General features: G+C 40.0%; 1 protein-coding gene across 6 annotated transcripts in view; it reads left to right on the forward strand.

The window, feature by feature from the left end:
- Window positions 1–13,555, forward strand: part of CYB5R4 (cytochrome b5 reductase 4) — a 99,357-nt gene extending 85,802 nt beyond the window's left edge. For 3 of the 6 annotated variants that reach the window (XM_060616086.3, XM_060616085.3, XM_060616080.3), the window contains 3 exons: window positions 8,563–8,721; window positions 12,403–12,526; window positions 13,027–13,555. In XM_060616086.3, coding sequence (XP_060472069.1) covers window positions 8,563–8,721; window positions 12,403–12,526; window positions 13,027–13,038 — 295 coding nt within the window. In that variant the 3' untranslated portion in view covers window positions 13,039–13,555. Of the gene's footprint in view, window positions 1–8,562; window positions 8,722–9,018; window positions 9,399–12,402; window positions 12,533–13,026 lie in introns of those variants that run through there. The other 3 variants (XM_060616081.3, XM_060616084.3, XM_078447121.2) reach the window with 3 other exon arrangements.
- The last annotated feature ends 6,147 nt before the right edge of the window (window positions 13,556–19,702 follow it).

Consider the following 19,702-nt stretch of genomic DNA (forward strand, 5'->3'; position numbering starts at 1 on the left):
CGGACTTCTAGTGTTGTATGATTGCCGCTCCCTGGAGACTCGTGTCATGCCCTCACTGGAAAACAAAAAGGCCATGCTTGTATGGAATGTTTACCAGGAATGTTACCATATTCTGAGGCTTTATGAGAAACCCAGCCTTAAAGGCTTATTGATGGGTTTTTAGCACTATTGTTGAGTCCCATACAAAAAAGGAAAGTAAAAACTCAGATTTAATATAAGGTTATTTTAATTAGTCACATCTGTATTTTAGTTAGTATTTAAGGGCATCTTTTATGTATTAAACCATCCTTTCCTACATCTTGACTTTCCTGTATCACTCCTAATTTTAGTAATAAAGTTTCTGATGACAAAATGTGACACCTGAACATATTAAAATAATTATTGGGTTGTAAATATCTTTTAAAAAATCCTTCTAAATTTTGTAGTTAAAGCAAGTGAAATACCTTACTCTGTAGGATTAGGTCTCAGCCTTCCACTCAGTCCTTGTGGAACAAGAAGGGACAGATAGGATGGATATTGAGGCTAAGATATGATCTAATACTCTGATTTTCAGCAAGCATGCTATGCTTGTCCTCCAAGTTTATCTAGATAATATTAACAGATGAAATTCTTAGAAAAATCATTGCATAATGGGACCTTACTAACCTTGTGACCTTGGGCAAGTTATTTGATCTGACTGAGCCTCAGTTTTTCCGCTTGTAGAAATAAGGATATCAATTACCTACATCATAGAATTATTTGGCTACAGGGGTCAGTGAGACAGTTTGTGTAGGTGCCTAGCCCATAATTAGCGTATTTGTAACATTCATTCATTCATTAAATAAATGTGAGCCCTGCTATGTGCCTCTCTACACAGGGGCACAACAGTGAACAAGATACTATGTTGGCTTATTTTCTCATACAATCCAGGGAATGTATCTCCTCATTTACCCACATTGCTAAACTTAATAGAATTGCAAAACACAGGTACACTATAAGTACTTTTATGGGATGTTTCTATTTCAGTCAAGTTTCCATGTCATTAAATATAAAATTTGAACAGAAAACAGCTTACTTGAATTTTATCCAAATATGTCCAGTAGTTAGGACTCCATTCACAACATTTCAAATCTAGCAAAATCTCACACATTTATTTTTCTTAAGAAATTTGAGAGGAAACAGAAGGCAAAAATGTGTGGTAGTAGCTATAGTTAATTACTATGTAAACTGGGATCCAAATTAAATTTCGTTTATCTGTCTCTTGACCTCTGAACAGTGTTATGCATGAGGTCCCATCCCAGTAGAATGCCCTAGCTCTGTGAGTTCTTAGCTTTTGCAAAATGATTTTTGAGGGGCGGGATAGCTTGACATTGAGATTGACCTCTGGACAACATTTTGTAATATATAAATTTTTTTTTAATGTTTATTTTTGAGAGAGACAGAGACAGAATGTGAGTGGGTTGGGGCAGAGAGAGAGGGAGGCACAGAATCCGAAGCAGGCTCCAGGCTCTGAGCCGTCAGCACAGAGCCTGACGCAGGGCTCAAACTCATGAACCACAAGATCATGACCTGAGCCGAAGTCAGACGCTCAACCGACTGAGCTACCCAGGCACCCCTGTAATATATAAATTTAGCAGGTATTTATTTTCCCTTCCCTTTCAAAACAGTCATTTTTGGAGAAAATAACCTTCTTTTAATAAAGCTATCTCCTTGTCTTGCTCTCTGACACACACACGTGTGCACTTATACACACTCATCTTTTTATTTTGTTTTTTAAATAATGTAGTCTTAGGGCTCCTGAGTAGTTCAGTCAGTTAAGCAAACGACTTCAGCTCAGATCATGATTTCGCAGTTCATGAGTTCAAGCTCCATGTTGGGCTCTGTGCTGACAACTCAGAGCCTAGAGCCTGCTTCAGATTCTGTGTTTCTGTCTCTCTGCCCCTCCCCTGCTTGACATTCTCTCTCTCTTTCTCTCTGTCAAAAATAAATTAAAAAACATTAGAAAAAAATTTTTAAATAATGTAGACATACTGATTAAACTTTTTATAACTACATTTTCTACTTAGTATATTATGCACATTCTGTGTGTCGAATATTTTAATGTTTATTTATTTTTGAGACAGAGAGAGACAGAGCATGAAAGGGGGAGAGTCAGAGAGAGGGAGACAGAATCAGAAGCAGGCTCCAGGCTCCGAGCTGTCAGCACGGAGCCCGACGCGGGGCTCAAACTCACAGACTGTGAGATCATGACCTGAGCCGAAGTCAGACGCCCAACCGACTGAGCCACCCAGGCGCCCCTGTGTGTCAAATATTTTAAACCAGTTTTTGTCTGCCACCTCAGTCTGCCTCTCCACCCTGTTCCAATGACTTTAGGGGACATTTATGTCTGAAAACATTTTTTATCATCACAACGGAGGGCATCTAGTTGGTAGAGTCCAGGAATGCTGCAACATACTACATACACACAACAATCTCCCACAACAAATAACCAGCCCCAAATTCCAGTAGTGCCAGTTGGGAAAACTGGCACGTTACCATGATTTTTAATAGCTGCACTATATGCAGTCATGTAACCATACCATGACTTATTTAACCAGTCCCCTGCTGTTTGGCATAGTGATTACAAGCTGCTTTGTACCTCCATATGCAGGATAAAAATTCATCAGAAGAATCATCAGGTCACAGAATACCAAGGCTATTGATACATTTTGACAAATAGCCTCGAGAAAGGTAAATTACCAAGCACAGAATATTGTACTCCCCACACTTGATATGTTAGTGTCATTCTTTTTCCTTTAGAAAGGATGAGGTTAATGTTTAGGGCATAAGGGAAGGCGAAAGAGAAAGGGATTCCAAGTAGCACAAGGACAGGGGATTGTGTACCCCGTTATGGGCACCGGTGGACCAGGCACATCACTTCAGTCACTTGTGTGCTCACTCTTTGCAAAATGTGCTTAATGTTGGGGAAAGATACAAAATGAGTAAGAATCCCCAAGTGGTGGTGAAGTTCTCAAGTTCGGCAGTAAGTGTAAAGTCTTGAGAGGAATGAGTCATATGTTCTAGAAGTCTAGGAGGAGGAGTGATTCTGTTTTTGTGAGGGTGGGATGTCAAAGCTTCATAGAGGAAGGTCTGGGCTTTGGGGAGCAATTAACATTTCTGTGAACAGGAAAAGAAATTTGTATAATAGGATTTTTTATAAGCAAAAAACCAAGAGGGCCAGTATGTTGAGTCCAATTATGTTGAACTGTGTGTGGAAAGGAAAACAATATGAAATAACTTTGTGAAAATAAAACCATTAATTATATCCATATTAGAAGGAATCTTAGTGGTGATCACTTCTAATCCTCTTATTTTACAGTCAACGAAACAGGGTAGTTAAAATCTGGCAATGGAAGACCTTAAGCATAATTCCTGTATTACACTTAGTACATGGGAAGTTCCGGCAACCTGGGAAGCACATCTCCCTTTATTACTGACAGGGTCTGTAGATAATGACTATGTTTCTGTACCCTGGTGTCAGCATTAAGACTAGCGATGTTTCAGTCTAATTGAGATAGCAGATGCCGATGATCTCAGAGGCACAAGTACATTGGAAATGTGCCTGAACCCCTTTCTTTTTCTCCAGCCTGTGATGTGCTCAAATATGTGGGCCCCTAATATGGACCCATAAGGGACTTTCTTCCTCCCAGATGTTCCTCAAATGGTGTGTTTCTTGGAATGTGTTTTTTTAAATGTCCATGTGTTCCCCTGACCAAAGGGCTCTGTGATTAAATAAGTCTGAGACAGAATGTGTACTATATTACCTTCTTGAAGATTTGTTGCGAAGTTAGCATATTCAAGGTTTTGAGAAATTCTGAAGAAATCTATTTAACTTTTCTTAACCCAGTAGTCCCAAACTCATTTGAGAGGTTAGCCTTCTCTCATGGATTACCACTCACATCTGGAAGAACACTAGTGTTTCATCAGATTCATTTTGAGAAATGTCTCCGTAATATGTATATTTTATCAAATTTTAACCCCTACCTGTTTTGTGAATTATTACCCTATGAGCAAATAACTAGTTTTCCTGTTGTTTCTAGTATTTTTCTCTTTTTTATTGGTTTTTATTTTGATTCCAGTATGGTTAACATACAGGTATACAATATAGTGATTCAGGAATTCTGTACGTTACTCAGTGCTCGTTGTGATGGGTGGGCTCTTAATCCCCTTCACCTGTTTCACCCATCTTCCCACCCACCTCCCCTCTGGTAACCACCAATTTGTTCTCTATAGTTAAGAGTGGCTTCTCGGTTTCTCTCTCTCTTTTTGTGTGTTTGTTTTGTTTCTTAAGTTCCACATATGAGTGAAATCATGTGGTATTGTTCATCCATCAAAAAATGAGATCTTGCCATTTGCAATAACATGGATGGAGCTAGAGAGTTTAATGCTAAGCAAAGTAAGTCAGTCAGAGAAAGACAAATACCTTATGATCTAGTATTTTTCTTTATCTAGAGAAATCAGGAAAAGCTGGGGCTCCAAATACCCTGAAATACCCTTCTCTAGGCAGTGACTAATCACAGAAGCTTTCTGAGCAGAAAGTTGTAAGATGGGTTCTGGGATTTTAGAAGAACTAATATAGCCATGATGTGTCAGATAGATTAGGGCTAAGGATATTAGAGCAGTATTTTAGTCGAGAGATATAAAGGCCTATTGCAGAGTTGTGGCAGTAAAAATAGGAAGGCAGGAGATATGTGTAAGAAATGTGAAGGAGGTACATTTTGGAAGCTGATTGGCCGGAGGGGGAGGGAATCAGTTGTTCATGACTGCAGGCTCTGCAGTCATTTTAGATTGAATGCATACATTTGTATTTCAAGACTTTTCATCTTGGATCATTATCAGTCTACTTTAAAATAATTATTTTCAACATGAATAGATACTTCTCTAAAGAAGACATCCAGATGGCCAACCAGGCACATGAAAAGATGCTCAACGTCGCTCCTTATCAGGGAAATACAAATCAAAACCACACTCAGATATCACCTCACGCCAGTCAGAGTGGCCAAAATGAACAAATCAGGAGACTATAGATGCTGGAGAGGATGTGGAGAAACGGGAACCCTCTTGCACTGTTGGTGGGAATGCAAATTGGTGCAGCCACTCTGGAAAACAGTGTGGAGGTTCCTCAAAAAATTAAAAATAGACCTACCCTATGACCCAGCAATAGCACTGCTAGGAATTTACCCAAGGAATACAGGAGTACTGATGCATAGGGGCACTTGTACCCCAATGTTTATAGCAGCACTCTCAACAATAGCCAAATTATGGATAGAGCCTAAATGTCCATCAACTGATGAATGGATAAAGAAATTGTGGTTTATATACACAATGGAGTACTACGTGGCAATGAGAAAGAATGAAATATGGCCCTTTGTAGCAACATGGATGGAACTGGAGGGTGTTATGCTAAGTGAAATAAGCCATACAGAGAAAGACACTTACCATATGGTTTCACTCTTATGTGGATCCTGAGAAACTTAACAGAAACCCATGGGGGAGGGGAAGGGAAAAAAAAAGAGGTTAGAGTGGAAGAGAGCCAAAGCATAAGAGACTCTTAAAAACTGAGAACAAACTGAGGGTTGTTGGGGAGTGGGAGGGAGGAGAGGGTGGGTGATGGGTATTGAGGATGGCACCTTTTGGGGTGAGCACTGGGTGTTGTATGGAAACCAATTTGACAATAAACTTCATATATTGAAAAAAAAATAGTAATTATTTTCACCAGCTTGTTTACTTCCATTGACATTTAGACCACATAGGTATTTACCAGAAGCAGGTCTACTTTCTCTCGCCCACTTGCTCTCTTTTTATGTTGCTTTGTTTGCACTTAATAGATTATCTAAATTTATTTTCAGGTAACCTTCTCAAGAGTTCTAGTCCTTTCCTGCATGTTGAGATCACAGGGCAGAAAAGAGTTTCAGAACATTTACTCTTACGCCTCACGGCTATAATTGTTGCATACAGCAAATTGGCCCTTATTCATAATAACCCAGAAGAGAGGATTCCATAGTAATCATCTGTATCTTAATATGATAAAAAGGAATGCTTCTTTAAAATATTCCTGAGTCTTAATTTGGTATTGCTCCTATCCCACTTTAAGCTCTTCTAATCCTGTAGCGGCTAAGCAGGAGAGCATCCTCTTCACAATATCCCTAAAAATTATATCCATGTGGCTGTGTGTTTTTTCCATTAAGTGCCCAAAAATTATGGCCAAGGGACCGCTGTGTGAATAAATACGAAATGCATGGGAAGGTTACACCCTTTATGTAAGGATCTCAGTTATTTATCACCCTTTAGTAGATGCCTGCAGAAGGTATGCCAATGACTAGGCTTTTTTTTTTTTCTTTTAAATATCTCAGTAAAGGAAAATTAGGTGAGAGGGACACCAGTATTAATTTATAGATCTTAGCAGTTTTATTCCAGTGACCAACTTGTTGGAAATAGAGCCAGAGGAGACAAGTTTTTATTTTTAATTTAACCAGGTAATTGCAATCTTTTATCCAGTTGTCTGTGTATAATTGGAAATGTCTTAACATAATGGTTCTGCAGTTGCTTTTGGGTCTCCTTTGATGATCTGCTTTGATGATGAAAGGCTATGGATCTTCTCAGAAAAATGCACTTATGAATTCACGTACATTTTTTAATGTGATTTCATAGATGCCAGCATATGACTTTGTTCTTCCAGGCACATTTTTGGTTTTTTTTGTTTGTTTGTTTGTTTGTTTGTTTTTTAGCCAATATGGCTTCTTTGTAAATAAGTTTCTTTATTCCTTCAAGTATTTTTGCACACTTACCTCAAGCCAAACCCAGAACAGTGTACAAATAGTACATTCTGGAATTATCTAAAACTATTTTAAATTTTAAATGCCAGCAACGAAAAATAAGTTAGTGAAAGAAAGTATTTGGGGAAACTGTTTTGTACAGAGTAGAATAGATTGCTGCTAAAACCACATGGGGACCTTAAAGGTAAGAAATAGAACATAATTCTGTAGGGTTTTTAAATATAAAATCAGAATATTAGAACAGAGATGATATAGTTTTCCCATCTCATTCTGCAAATGAACAAATAAGACCAAGAGGCCTGGGTCTGGGTGAGAGCCTGGACTGGTTCTCCGAGCCCCTGCAGACACTCAGCGTTGGCCTGTGCTGCTCTGTGCCAGTCAGTTTGCAGGCACCTTACCTAAGCTGTTGCACAGCGACGTGAGGGCAGCGGCACCGGCCACGTCTTGTTTCTGTTCTGACATTTGGCTCCCTGGGCCCCCTCACAAGAGAAACTGTTCGCTTCTACTTTTTCTTAAGATTGATGTTAACGTATGATTTATTTCTGCTCGTCTTGAGAAAGCATCTCAGTTATTCACTAGGAAATGTAGAAAGTCATTTGATCTGCTAAAAATGGTTAAGAATGAATTGTGTTTGCTACAATGGAGACCAGGTACAACATAACATTTTTAATTTACTGTGATTCTTTACCAGCAATTCACTTAACAGATCACAGAGCTGTGGGAAGAAATGGTCTGGAGTACGTTGTGAGATTTGGTTTGATGTTCTTATCTCTCATTTTAATTCTGTACCCATTTTTTTTTTCTTTCATGTGTTTCGTTTCTTAGTATCTGAATGCCTCCTGTGTGTTGGCCACTAGGGATGCAGTGACAGCCAGAGTGTGATCCTTGCTCTCATGGAGCTTATGATGTAGCGGGCAAGGTAGACATTAATAGGATAATCATGTTGATCACCACATATTTACAGGCTGAAGTAAGGGCTGCAAAGAAAAGGGAAAGGAAAGCATTCCTACAACACATACAACAGAGCACTGTGGGCTGCAGTGCTTCCCCCTTTGGAAATGATGCTTGAGCTAAGAACTGAAGGGGGGGGGGGATTGCTTAGTAGAAGCATTTCAGGAAGAGGATGGGCAGCACGTGAAGACTGAGCCAAGTAGACACAGTTAGGAGCCAGGACTTGGTGAGGATATGCTTATGGCAGGTGAGGCAGAGAAAGGTCTCCTGGATGAATCCCAAGCTCCTGGCTTTTGCAACCAAGTGGACCATGGCGCTGTTCACAAAGATAACCTCGGGTGTGGGATAGGGAGATCATAAGTTGATGTTGAAGACAGCAAGAAATGAATCCAGTAGGCTCTTGGGTCTGGAACTCCTTGGAGAGGTTTGGGTCGGAGATTAAAACGCACATGCCACTGGTAATTGCTCTGTTCTGTGATTTATACAGGCAGATTATGAATAGAAATGTGGAGTGCTTTGAGATCCCTTGGAACTCTCTTTCTAGTGAGTTCAGTAAATAACGCCAGATCACTCTTCTTATTCGTAGCAAAAGTTAACCCTTAGTAAATATGGATTTACCTATATGTTTTTGTTAAACTTTTGCTTATCATCTGTTCTAGTGCTTTTCTAGCAAGTGTATCAATTTATACACTTCATACACTACAGTTTAGGTATTCAGTTGTTCTCAAGGGGAAAAAAAGAAAATGTTTTCATGAACTTAAAACATGCTAATAATATGTTCAAATAATAGACTTAAAAAAATGTTTCTTTCCTCCAGATTTGATGTTGAATTTGTTCTCTCAGCACCCACTTCTGAATGGAATGGCAAATGGGGACACATTTCACCAGCTCTTCTTTCTGAATTTTTGAAAAGAAGTTCAGACAAATCCAAAGTCCTCATCTGTGGACCAACCCCATTTACAGAACAAGGAATACGGTGAGTAGCAATGTGGTACGGAAAAGAATGCCCAACACTGTGAAATGAAAATCTTCCGTAAGAAGCAATCGACTTAGCTCTGTTCTTCCCATTCATACAAACCTGCACTACAGTAGTTGGTTACAGCCTAAGAAAATAGTAGTTTTTAACCTTCATGCAGGTGAGAGGTTGGAGGCCAGGATTATGCATAGAGTTAGATGTGGATGATGATCATTGCTAATGACTGGCAGTGTGGATACATGGTGCCACTTTTCTTATCTGGGACATAATTAATAAGCATTGTTCATCTCGTTGCAGCTTTCCACCTTTCTTCATTCTCTGCAGTTAGGCAAAAGCTAGTAAATAATACAGGGATTGAAAGCCAGACGTCAAGACAAAAGGAGAGACTAGAACATAAATAAGCTAAGACTCCAAGTTGACACTGGATGGCGAAGCATCAATGGTAGTGTTCATCTTACTCGAAATTCACCTGGCTCTGATTTAAATCTAAAATGACACTTTAAAATATTTCATTATTTATGTAGGCACTGTTGGGTGTATAGGTGATTTTAAAATATGACTGCCTCAACTACCCTGTTTTTCCTTGTTTGAGATATGACTAAACCTCACATTTTCTGGTTACTTTTCTCTCTCACCGTTTTTAATTTTAATTAAGAAACATATTGACCTCAGTACATGCATTGAGAAATGTTTCTCTCTATGTTGCATTTAAAAAAGTATTTTAATTAAATTGAATTTTATTTCTGGATTGTAATACCTTCAGAAAAAATGTTCTTTTGTATAAGCACTCTCAACTTCAAATTTTTTAAAAAATTACTGTTTAAACTTTTAATCTTTCAAAGCTGAAATAAAACTATTAAATTTATAGTGAAGACTAACAGTATGATTTGAAGTAAAATAGTTTTTCAGAAAGAAAAAGGCTAAAGGCTACATTCTTTTACTTTGTTGACACTGGTATTTAAAAAAAATTTTTTTTTAATGTTTATTTTTCTTGAGAGAAAGAAAGACAGAGTGTGAGCTGGGGAAGGGGCAGAGAGAGGGAGACCCAGAATCCGAAGGAGGCTCCAGGCTCCAGGCCGTCAGCACAGAGCCCGACGCGGGGCTCGAACTCCGAAGCCCCAAGATCATGTCCTGAGCCGAAGTTGGACGCTTAACCGCTTAACTGACTGAGCCACCCAGGCGCCCTGACACTGCTATTTTAGATGTATCTTAATGCTTACTTCATAGCAGACTGCAGTTTAATTATCATTTTAAATGATGTGAATCATAAACTCTTCAGCATTGAAAGAGACTGTGTCTTTAAGGCCATTTAGCCCAATTAACTGACTGAGGAAGAATCCCTGGTACAGCCTCCTATTAGAAGTGTGTTGTTTTCTCCCTTGAACAATGGGCTATTTGCAGGCTCTTCATTTGCATACCCACTTCCTTGCATTCCGGAGCCTCAGTCTATGTGTAATTGAATAGAAGATAGCCAAGATCCTAGTACTTCTGCATTTATAAAATTGAATGTAATCTCTACAGCTTTATTTTCTCAGCTTTACCTCAGAGCTAATCTTTCCATGCTGCTAGCTGGCTTGCCAGGAATTGCTCAGGGGGATCACTGGTCCTGTATGGATCCCTGCTTTTGCTCACAGTTGAACATGCTGTACAGAATTGCCTTGTGAGATGTAGCTTAATTCAAATAGTACAGACATACCTTTTTTTTATTTCTCTCTACTTACTGTGCTTCACACATACTGCATTTTTGTTACATAATGCAGATTGTGGCAACCCTGCATCACACAAGTCCATTGTTGCTGTCCTGCCAACAGTGTTTCTGTGTCACATTTTGGTAATTGTCACAGTATTTCACTCTTTTTCATTATTCTCACGTGTGTTGTGGTGATCTGTGATCAGTGATTGCAACTTGCTGAGAGCCCAGACGATGGTTAGCATTTTTTTTTAGCAGTGAAGTATTTTTTTAATTAAGGTATGTACATTGTTTTTTAGACACAATGCTGTTGCACACTGAATAGACTGTAGTGTAAATAGAACTTTGCTATGCATTGGAAAACAAAACAATTCATTTGACTCGCCCTATTTTGATATTTACTTTATTGCAGTGGTCTGCAAGCTGAATCCACAGTATCTCTGAACATGCCTATACTTGGCAGTTCATAGCCTCTGCCCTGTGACTTGTAATTTAGGACTCCTGTTTCTTTGATTTCCTCGTCTCGATCATCTTAATGAATGTCTTGTGTCTCTTACTTGACATTTACGTGGGTCTCTTATTAGATCATAGGTTTTGCTGTCCTGAAAAATGACTCCTTTGGGGGCGATTCTCACTCCTTCAGGCCCTCCAAAATGAATCTCATGTCTGCTACAGAAGTATAACCATTTCAAACACAGTCTCCATATTTGGTGAAAATTCGTTAGGTTTGTATGATATGATAAGAGAAAGACTCAGAAACTGATTTTATTGTGATATAAAGAGCAAGATAATCACTTGCTCAGTAAAGGTACTTTCATCTACCAAATCCCCACTGTGTTTGTGGCACAGATGAATAAAACAGGCTCTGGTATTGAGGCCCACACTGTCTAGTGGTGGAAGCAAATGCGTGCATTAATAACTAAAATACGACTCTGAATATCGTAAACCCTCTTACTAGAGGTGGAAACCAAGTGTTAAGGAAATTCAGGAAGAGGCAAGACCTGTTGTTTGAGTGACAGCCAAAATGTTGCCAGTCACAGGAAGCGGGGAAGGGTTGGATGGGCCGAGGAACAAGCAGACCCATTAAGGGGCAGGTATGCAGAAGACTAGCCTGGTGTGGCCAGGCAGGGACAGAAAGTGTGGCTAGAAAGGTAGGTGAGTCCAAACAGTGAGAGGCTTGACCATTGCACGGAGTTGGCCCCATGACTCCTGCTCACACCCTTACTTTGTCTGAATATGTGTGTATGCCTAGAAGCCGCTAATTTGAGTTTGAATCCCAGCTCTGCCACTTGTAAGCATCTGTAATCACAAGTCACGTGTCCTAGAACCAAATACTTAACCTTTCTAAGCTTTAGTGCACTCACCTGTACAAGGGAATAAATTATAATACTTAGGAATGTGAAGTGCATAGCACAGTGACTACATATATAGCAAGTACTAAATAAATGTTTTTATTTTCGACTTTGTTTTCTTTTTTACTGAAGTATAATTAACATACAGTGTTATATTAGTTTCAGGCATACACTATGATTCAACATTTCTGTACATTACTCAGTGCTCAACCTGTTTCACCCATCCACCCCCCTCCCTGCCCCCCTCTGGCAGCCATCAGTTTGTTCTCTGTATTTAAGAGTCTTTCTTTTTTTCTTTTTTTTTTTTTTTTGGTTTCTTTTTTCTTTGTTTTGCTTCTTGAATTCCACATGAGTGAAATCATATGGTATTTGGCCTTCTCTAGTTTCAGCAGCATTTTAAACAGAGCTACTTCTAAGATTTCAGTCTCTATACTGTTTTCCAAATTGAATTATACTTTAGCAACATTTCTGCTTGTCTTGTTCAGTTTGGGAGAATGAGGATAGAGTGCTGGGGGATCAACTCCTTACTTTGAAAACTGGTGAATAAAGGGCAGGGGAAGCATTTAGTCTGCCTTTTCTGTGAGGTGTGCCACTGGGCAACTACATAATAAATTAGCAGATGTTCATTTTTCTCTATAGAATTCCTCAGCTGATAAATGAAGAAAGAGTTACAGGAGTATCACCAACTTCAGTCCCTCATGAACTAATGGGTGTATACGTAGATCCCCAATGGTTGTTAGCATCCAAAAAGAGAGGCAACCAGGTATGATGAGCCTCCTGATGGAAGAACACTACCTAGGAGATAGTCTTGTCAAAAAGAATTGAACCCGTATCTGATCAAGCCTCGAGATCCAATTATTAAAATGTGGGAAATAAGAGACACAGCAACATATTATTAATGTATACCACAGAGATGCAGCAAAATGGAGACTCTGGGTGGCGCAAGACCTAAAAATCTGGTTTTGTCAACAAACAAATCACAGGATGAAGAGAGAGAGAGATGGAAGGGATCTCGCAGATCGAAAGATACCTAAAAGACATCAGCTAATCACACTGAGTAGATTTTAGTTGGCATTAAACAAACCTTAGAATTATGGCATTTATGAGACAGTTGAAAATTTGAACACTGACTAGATATTTGAAGAGAAAGTGCATACTAAGCGGGGAAAATGAAAAAATACTATGGTTATGACGGTCAACTTTGATCTTCTTTATTTTTAAACATTTTGCCAAAGAAACATGTACTTTTTCTTTGTTTTCCAGGTTGCTGCATGATAGGAACTTTTCCAAAGAGGAGATCCATAGTTTTACAGCATAATGAAGAGCTGTCATTGTCCTTTATTCAACTGTTTTGTCTAAATTTGTGATTACTTAGTATTTTTTAAGAGAACATTTTTGTACATACTAACTAAAAGGTTAACTAGAATCCAGGTTTCAGTTTCTTCAATGAAATCAAATGTTCCTTCAGTAGAGGCAACTTGTTGACTTTATTTTGTACCATAACTTATTTTGCTATTGATATTTGACCTGGAATCGACCATGGCAACAAGTACATACAGGTGTCTTTTGTGATGAGTCACAGACTTCCTTACCATTTAAAGTGTATCACTGTACTACAGTAAACTCTGGTGTTTTATGACATGATAAAGTAAATGATCATTTTGATCACATTTCTATGCTGTAAAATGTCTTATTAGCAATACAGATTAAATTTTACATTGCACTGTTAACTCAGGAAATGATCATTTATGTCCTTGTTATTAACTATTAAAACATGGAATGTTTTAACTTATTAAGTATTGAAACATTGTGTGTGTGTGTGTGTGTGTGTGTGGCATTGATACCGAGTAGAATAAACATATACTTAAGTACTTTTTAATTCTTGTGGTAGAAATGTGTTTGAATTCAACAATATTGGATGGGTGTCTAAAGGGGACTTAAAAAGGCAGCAGGAAAAGATTCTGGAGACATTTCATATCTGCAGCTTGCAATTAGATGTGTGAGAGAGTCTAAGAGAATCTTAACAACTATTTCAATTCTTAGCCAAAATTAGGGGCATCAGGAAATGTAATGAAAGTGTAGCATCTGGTCCCATGACCTAAAATAATCCTTTGGTGCTCTGGAATGGGTTAAATTTTAATTCTTTTTGAGCCCATCTAGAACACTGAGTCCTAAATGGTACCTTCCCTGGCTGGCTGCTTTCCCCACAGCTGGTAGTTCAGCAGGGAGCCCTTGTGAGCTCTGGTGTGTGGGTGATTCATTCTTTCCTCCAGCTGCTGTGCGCAGCCTTCAAATATTTTCACAGATTGGGATTTAGCAGAGGGTATCAAGAAGAGTCACCGTGAGCTTTTCCTGAGGAAACTGTTGAATGCATGGGTGGCTACTGCTGAAGCTAACTCAGATTTTTTTCAGTCTCAGTCAATACAGCAGCTCTGTGTGCACAGAAATGGGGGTGCAGGGAGCCAGCTCCAATTTTCCTGAAAATGATGTGAATAGCTAAATCTTCACTGAATGATATACTCAGGAGAAATACAATAGATTTGCATTCCTGAAATGACAAATACCCAGTTGATGAAGGCGCATGTGTGCAGGTGGCTGGTGGAATCCTTTCCTGTGCCTTCCTCTTCGGTATCCACCTCCAGCCACACTGTCATTCACCCAGGCAGGACAGAGCCGTCCTGAGCCCTCGTGGCTAACACGAACGTTCTCCAGCTTCTGCCTCCCTGCCACCTCCTTTTTCTCCTCTAAGAGAGATCATGAACTCTCTAGGCATGCCTGTTTTGTAGTTTATTAGTAAATCTATCAATTCCACCTCACCCAACAGTTGTCTCATCTTTTCTGTCCTTTTTTGTCTCCAATCCTTTTCTAATGACCTCAAACAAAATCCTGTTTCTTTCTTCCACATTCCTCTTCTGTGTTTTAAAGCAAAAGGGAACCCATAATAAGCATCTTCTGAACCTGTGTGTTCCTTATTCCCAAATTGGAGTCTCTGAGAATCATTGAACTTCAGTATTCCATATCCAGACATCTGGATGCCACATGGATGTTCCACAAGTACCCCCTCCCCCATAATTAACTCCTACCACGGGTATTGCTCCTCAAGCCTCTCCTCTTGCATTCTCAGATTCACTGGGATTACCTTCCACCTAACTGGCTCTTCCAGAACCATTTGGAACCAGTGTCTCTCTTTCCAAACTGACTTCACCACAGCAGCTAGCCCTGCCCTATCGTCCCTCAACTGGATTAGGACAGTAGCCTGGTTACAGTCTTGATCTCACTGAAATCCATCCTCCACTTTAGGGTCTTCTAGAAGGCCTTAGAGAGAAAATACCCTGCATAGAGCTTCATTCTCCCATTGTATACAGCCATATACTGAGGGGCACAGGTGGAAATATGGATTGTAACTTCTTTTTTGATCAAACATTAAGACTCCTACATCACGTTTGCAATAAGAAAAGGGAATTCAAAATCACTTTTGCCTAAGAATTCTGCTTGCTTGCTTTAAAAAAAAATGTTGGGGCACCTGGGTGGTTCAGTCGGTTAAGCGTCTGATTTTGTCTCAGGTCATCATCTCGAAGTCCGTGGATTCCAGCCCCATGACAGGCTCTGTGCTGACAGCTCAGAGCCTGGAGCCTGCTTCAGATTCTGTGTCTCCCTCTCTCTCTGACCCTCCCCCACTCATGCTGTCTCAAAAATAAACATTTGGGGTGCCTGGGTGGCTCAGTTGCTTAAGCGTCCAACTCTTAGTTTTTGGCTCAGGTCATGATCTCATGGTTTGTGAGTTTGAGCCCTGTGTTGGGCTCTGTGCTGACAGCACGGAGCCTGCTTGACATTCTGTCTCTCTCTCTCTCTGCCCCTTTCCTGCTCGCACTCTCTGTCTCTCTCTCTCAAAAAATAAATGAATTAAGTTTATGTATTAGTTTTCTACTGCTGCCAGAACAAATTACCACAAACTTAGTGGCTCAAAACAGCATCCGTTTATTATCTCACAGTTTCATGGCTCAGAAGTCTGGGCACAATGGGGCTCAGTTGGGTCCTCTGCGGAAGGCCTCCCAAGGCTGAAATTAGGTTGTTCAATTAGGCTGCACTCTTCCCTAGAGGCTCTGGGGAAGATTGTGCTTCTAGGTCATTGAGGTTGTTGGCCGGATTCAATTCCTTGCAGCTGTAGGATGGAGTTCCCCATTTCCTTGTCCCATTTCCTTGCTAGCTGTCAGCTGGGGGCTGGTCTTTTTGTAAAAGCTGCCCACGTTTCTTCCCGTGCTTTCTTTGTGGCCACTCCAGCACCGGCCCAACCAGTCCCTCTCGGGCTTCAAATCTTCAAATCTCGCCCAATTTCCCTTCTGCCGTATTTTTTGCCCCAGCTGGAGAAAGTTCGCTACTTTTAAGGGCTCACATGATTAGATTGGGCCCACCCACAAACCAGAATAATCTCCCAATCATAAAATCTTGTTTAACAGCTGCAGAGTCTTTTGCTATTTAATGTAACATATTACAGTTTGCAGGCGTTAGGGATTGACACTTAAGGATGAGCATTCTGCCTACCACAGTCTACAAAGAGAACAGAAATTGTCCAAGGTAAGACTATGTTCTGTCTAGACACTGCTATGGGCTCTCACTTTTTACCTCGGTGTGATAGAATGGGACAGGAGTGCAGGGCGCTGTCACACTCCAGAATGCTCCACTTCCATATTCATTCTGGAGGCAAAGGCTCGGTCACACTTCCTCTGTGGTCTGCTACCTCTGCCACATAAACTGGTCCTGTCTGGGGCTGTATCTACTGAGGAACCACATGAACCAGACTCCGGCCTACTATATTTAAAATTCTAATAACTTAAAAAAGAAAAGAGAAACCTTAACCAGTGCCAATCGCTTGGTATCTTTCGGCTCTGGTCTTACTGTGAATTCTTTTCACCCAGGGTTGCCAGTGTGACAGAGCTCAAAACAATACCAGAGCGATCCGTCCAAAATGCAAAAAGAAGGTTTTCTTTCCTGGTCAAGGTTCTCTTCTGCCACCCCGTCACCACTCGTGCATGGTGTGGAGGCTTTATCTGTGAGGCAACACACTAAGACTGGGGCCCTGCTGATGAGGCAATGGTTCCATACCAGGCAAGCTGAGAGCACCGTAGGCGGCCACATCCACGCTTCCCGCAAGCACTCGGTTCTTAGAATGAGATGTCACTCAGAGAAGTTTGCCATTCCCCAGAACAGTCCCTGGTCCCCAGAACCTTCATGTCCAAATCTTTCTGTGGATGTATTTTTTAATTTCCTTTGGACGGATAACGAGAAGCACAACTGCGGAGTCATACGGTAACTATATATTTGACTTTTTTTTAACCCTGTTTTATTCTGTATATATTTCTTAAAAAAAATTTGTTTAATGTTGATTTATTTTTGAGAGAGACATAGTGCGGTTGGGGGAAGGGCAGAGAGAGAGAGAGAGAGACACAGAATCCGAAGCAGGCTCCCGGCTCTGAGATGTCAGCACAGAGCTCGACATAGGGCTCAAACCCACAAGCTGTGAGATCATGACTTGAGCTGAAGTCGGACGCTTAACCGACTGAGCCACCCAAGCGCCCCTGTATATATTTCTATCTCTGATGTAGAGACAAATACTTACTAGTTAGATAATTGTGCTTTTGAATATACTGTTCCAAACTTTTAAGGATATGCCAAGGTTTCTTCCCAAAAATATTTGTGCCATTTTACAGTCCCACCAGTGTTTTATGAGATTTTCCGGTTTTCTACATCCTCATGAACTTCGAATTATTAATCTTTTAAATTTTAGAGTGTACTGGTATCTTACTGCGATTTTAATTTGCTTTTGTCTGATGCCTAGTGATGTTGAACATATTATCATGTGCTTATTGGACATTGGTGTGTTGTCTTTTGTAGGGTATCTGTTTAAGTCTTCTGCCCATTTTCATTTTTTTTTAATTTAAGTTTATTTATTTAAATTCAAGTTAGTTAACATACAGTGTAGTATTGGTTACAGGAGTAGAACCCAGCGATCCATCACTTCCGTATAATACCCAGTGCTCATCCCAGCAAGTGCCTGCCTTAGTGCCCATCACCCACTTAGCCCATCCCTCCACATTCTGCCCATTTTTAAATTGGATTGTTTTCCTTCTTGTTACTGAGTTGTAACTCAGCTAAAACTGAGTATATAAAGTTGTAACTTTATATACTCTCTATATAAGGCATTATCATATAGATTTTGTATTTTCTTCCATTGTGTGGCAGCAAATCATGTGTGCTTTCACAGCTATTAGTGCTTAGGGCCAAAATAAGGTTAGAGCTATTTAGATTTGACCAAAATAAAAATGTGAAATAAGAGTACAGGTGGCAACTGTGAAGTTGAACTGTGAGTGACTGAAATTTTAGGAAGAGAACTCTAATGGCAGAGTTGGGGGAGCATTCGAGAGCGGACAGGCTGAGAGGCAGGCAGCGGATGACAATTCTACTTCAATTCTACTTCAGTGGAAAACACATTAAATAAGAACTCTGTCACCATGTAGGCAAGTAAAATCCATATGCAATTTCTGTAAGCTTGGCTATCAAGAGGAACAAACCATTTATATGCAGTACATTCTGTCCATTGCTTTGTAGCAGCTGGACACGTGGAGTTAAATCTGCAAATGAGATGGCAACATTTTTTTCTCCAGTTCAAAGAGCTATGTTCTGAGTTGGGAATTTCTAATCAGCCATGTCAGCCCAATGTTGATTAGAATAGCAAAGGGAGTGTTTGTATCTGCAATACTTGCTGAAGCAGCCCGCGTAGACTTCATTACAATTCCATTTCCTCTCATTTAGACCATGCTGAGAAAAGCATAAATAACTGCTCTGCAGTTGCTCTTTAAACATGTCCAAGGGGAAAAGCCTGCTGAAATTTTTAGTAAAATATATTCAGGTGTTTGTTATGAGGATTTTCCACTTTCTGAGCAAGGTAATATTTTATTTATACAAGAAATGTCACAAGGCAATCTTAAGAAGAGCACATTCTTGTGCTGTTTAGAAAACAAAATCCCAGAAATCATTACACATCTAGATTTTCATCATTACCTTTCATATATTAAGTGTGGTGTTTTTAAACATATCTACTTAAAATTTAAAATCTTAAATGTATTATTGTTAACCTTCGATGAGGTGGGAATTCTGTCCAACGAACCTTTAGAAGAAGGTATTCTCCCAGCACCCAGCTAGGGAGTGGCAAAGGAAACAAAAGACAGGGTTCTCAGTACTCACTGGGGTTTCAGGAAGAACAGGGCACAAGGGTCAAAAGCAACGTGTTGCAGATACCATCAGCTCACTCATAACAAAACCCCGGAGCTCTGCCCCATTGCACTGGACTGACTTCCTGAGAAACCCACTGGTTCCGGGAGTCCCACCATACTAGCTTGGGATGCAGAGGAAGGCCTTAAGTTTGTGTACTGCACGAGGTGTTCTGCGAGATGTAGAACAATATTCTCATGGGAGACATTTTCACTCTTAAAAGTTCTCTTTTTTGTTCTGTTGGTCATGAAATCTTAAATAAGAGTAGCTAATGTTTATATAGTGCTTTTCAGTTCGACAAAGCAGCTCCCAACAACACTTGCAGGGGGTGCTAGTAAATGCTTAACAACCAGCTGTCAAAAAATCCACAAAAACAAAAAAACCCTGAGATATAGAAATAGCCAATTTCTATGGTATAAATCCTTCTTCCATGATGGTCCACTTCAAATGCAGGGCGACTGACTGTGGATTCGACAAAAGATGGGCATCATTGGCTCTGCCCAGAGGGTAACAGTCTCACGGAGGTTACAGACCTGGCATTATGCATGTTTTCATTTATCTCAGACAAACCTGAAGAGGTGGGTATTATTATTTCTATTTGGTGAAGAGGCTTAAGAAAGCCAAGTAATGAGTTGGAAATGGTAGAGCTGGGACTAGAATTCGCTTGGTC

This window comes from Panthera onca, chromosome B2 (assembly GCF_046562875.1).
Source record: "Panthera onca isolate mPanOnc1 chromosome B2, mPanOnc1 haplotype 2, whole genome shotgun sequence".
Lineage (NCBI taxonomy): Eukaryota > Metazoa > Chordata > Mammalia > Carnivora > Felidae > Panthera > Panthera onca.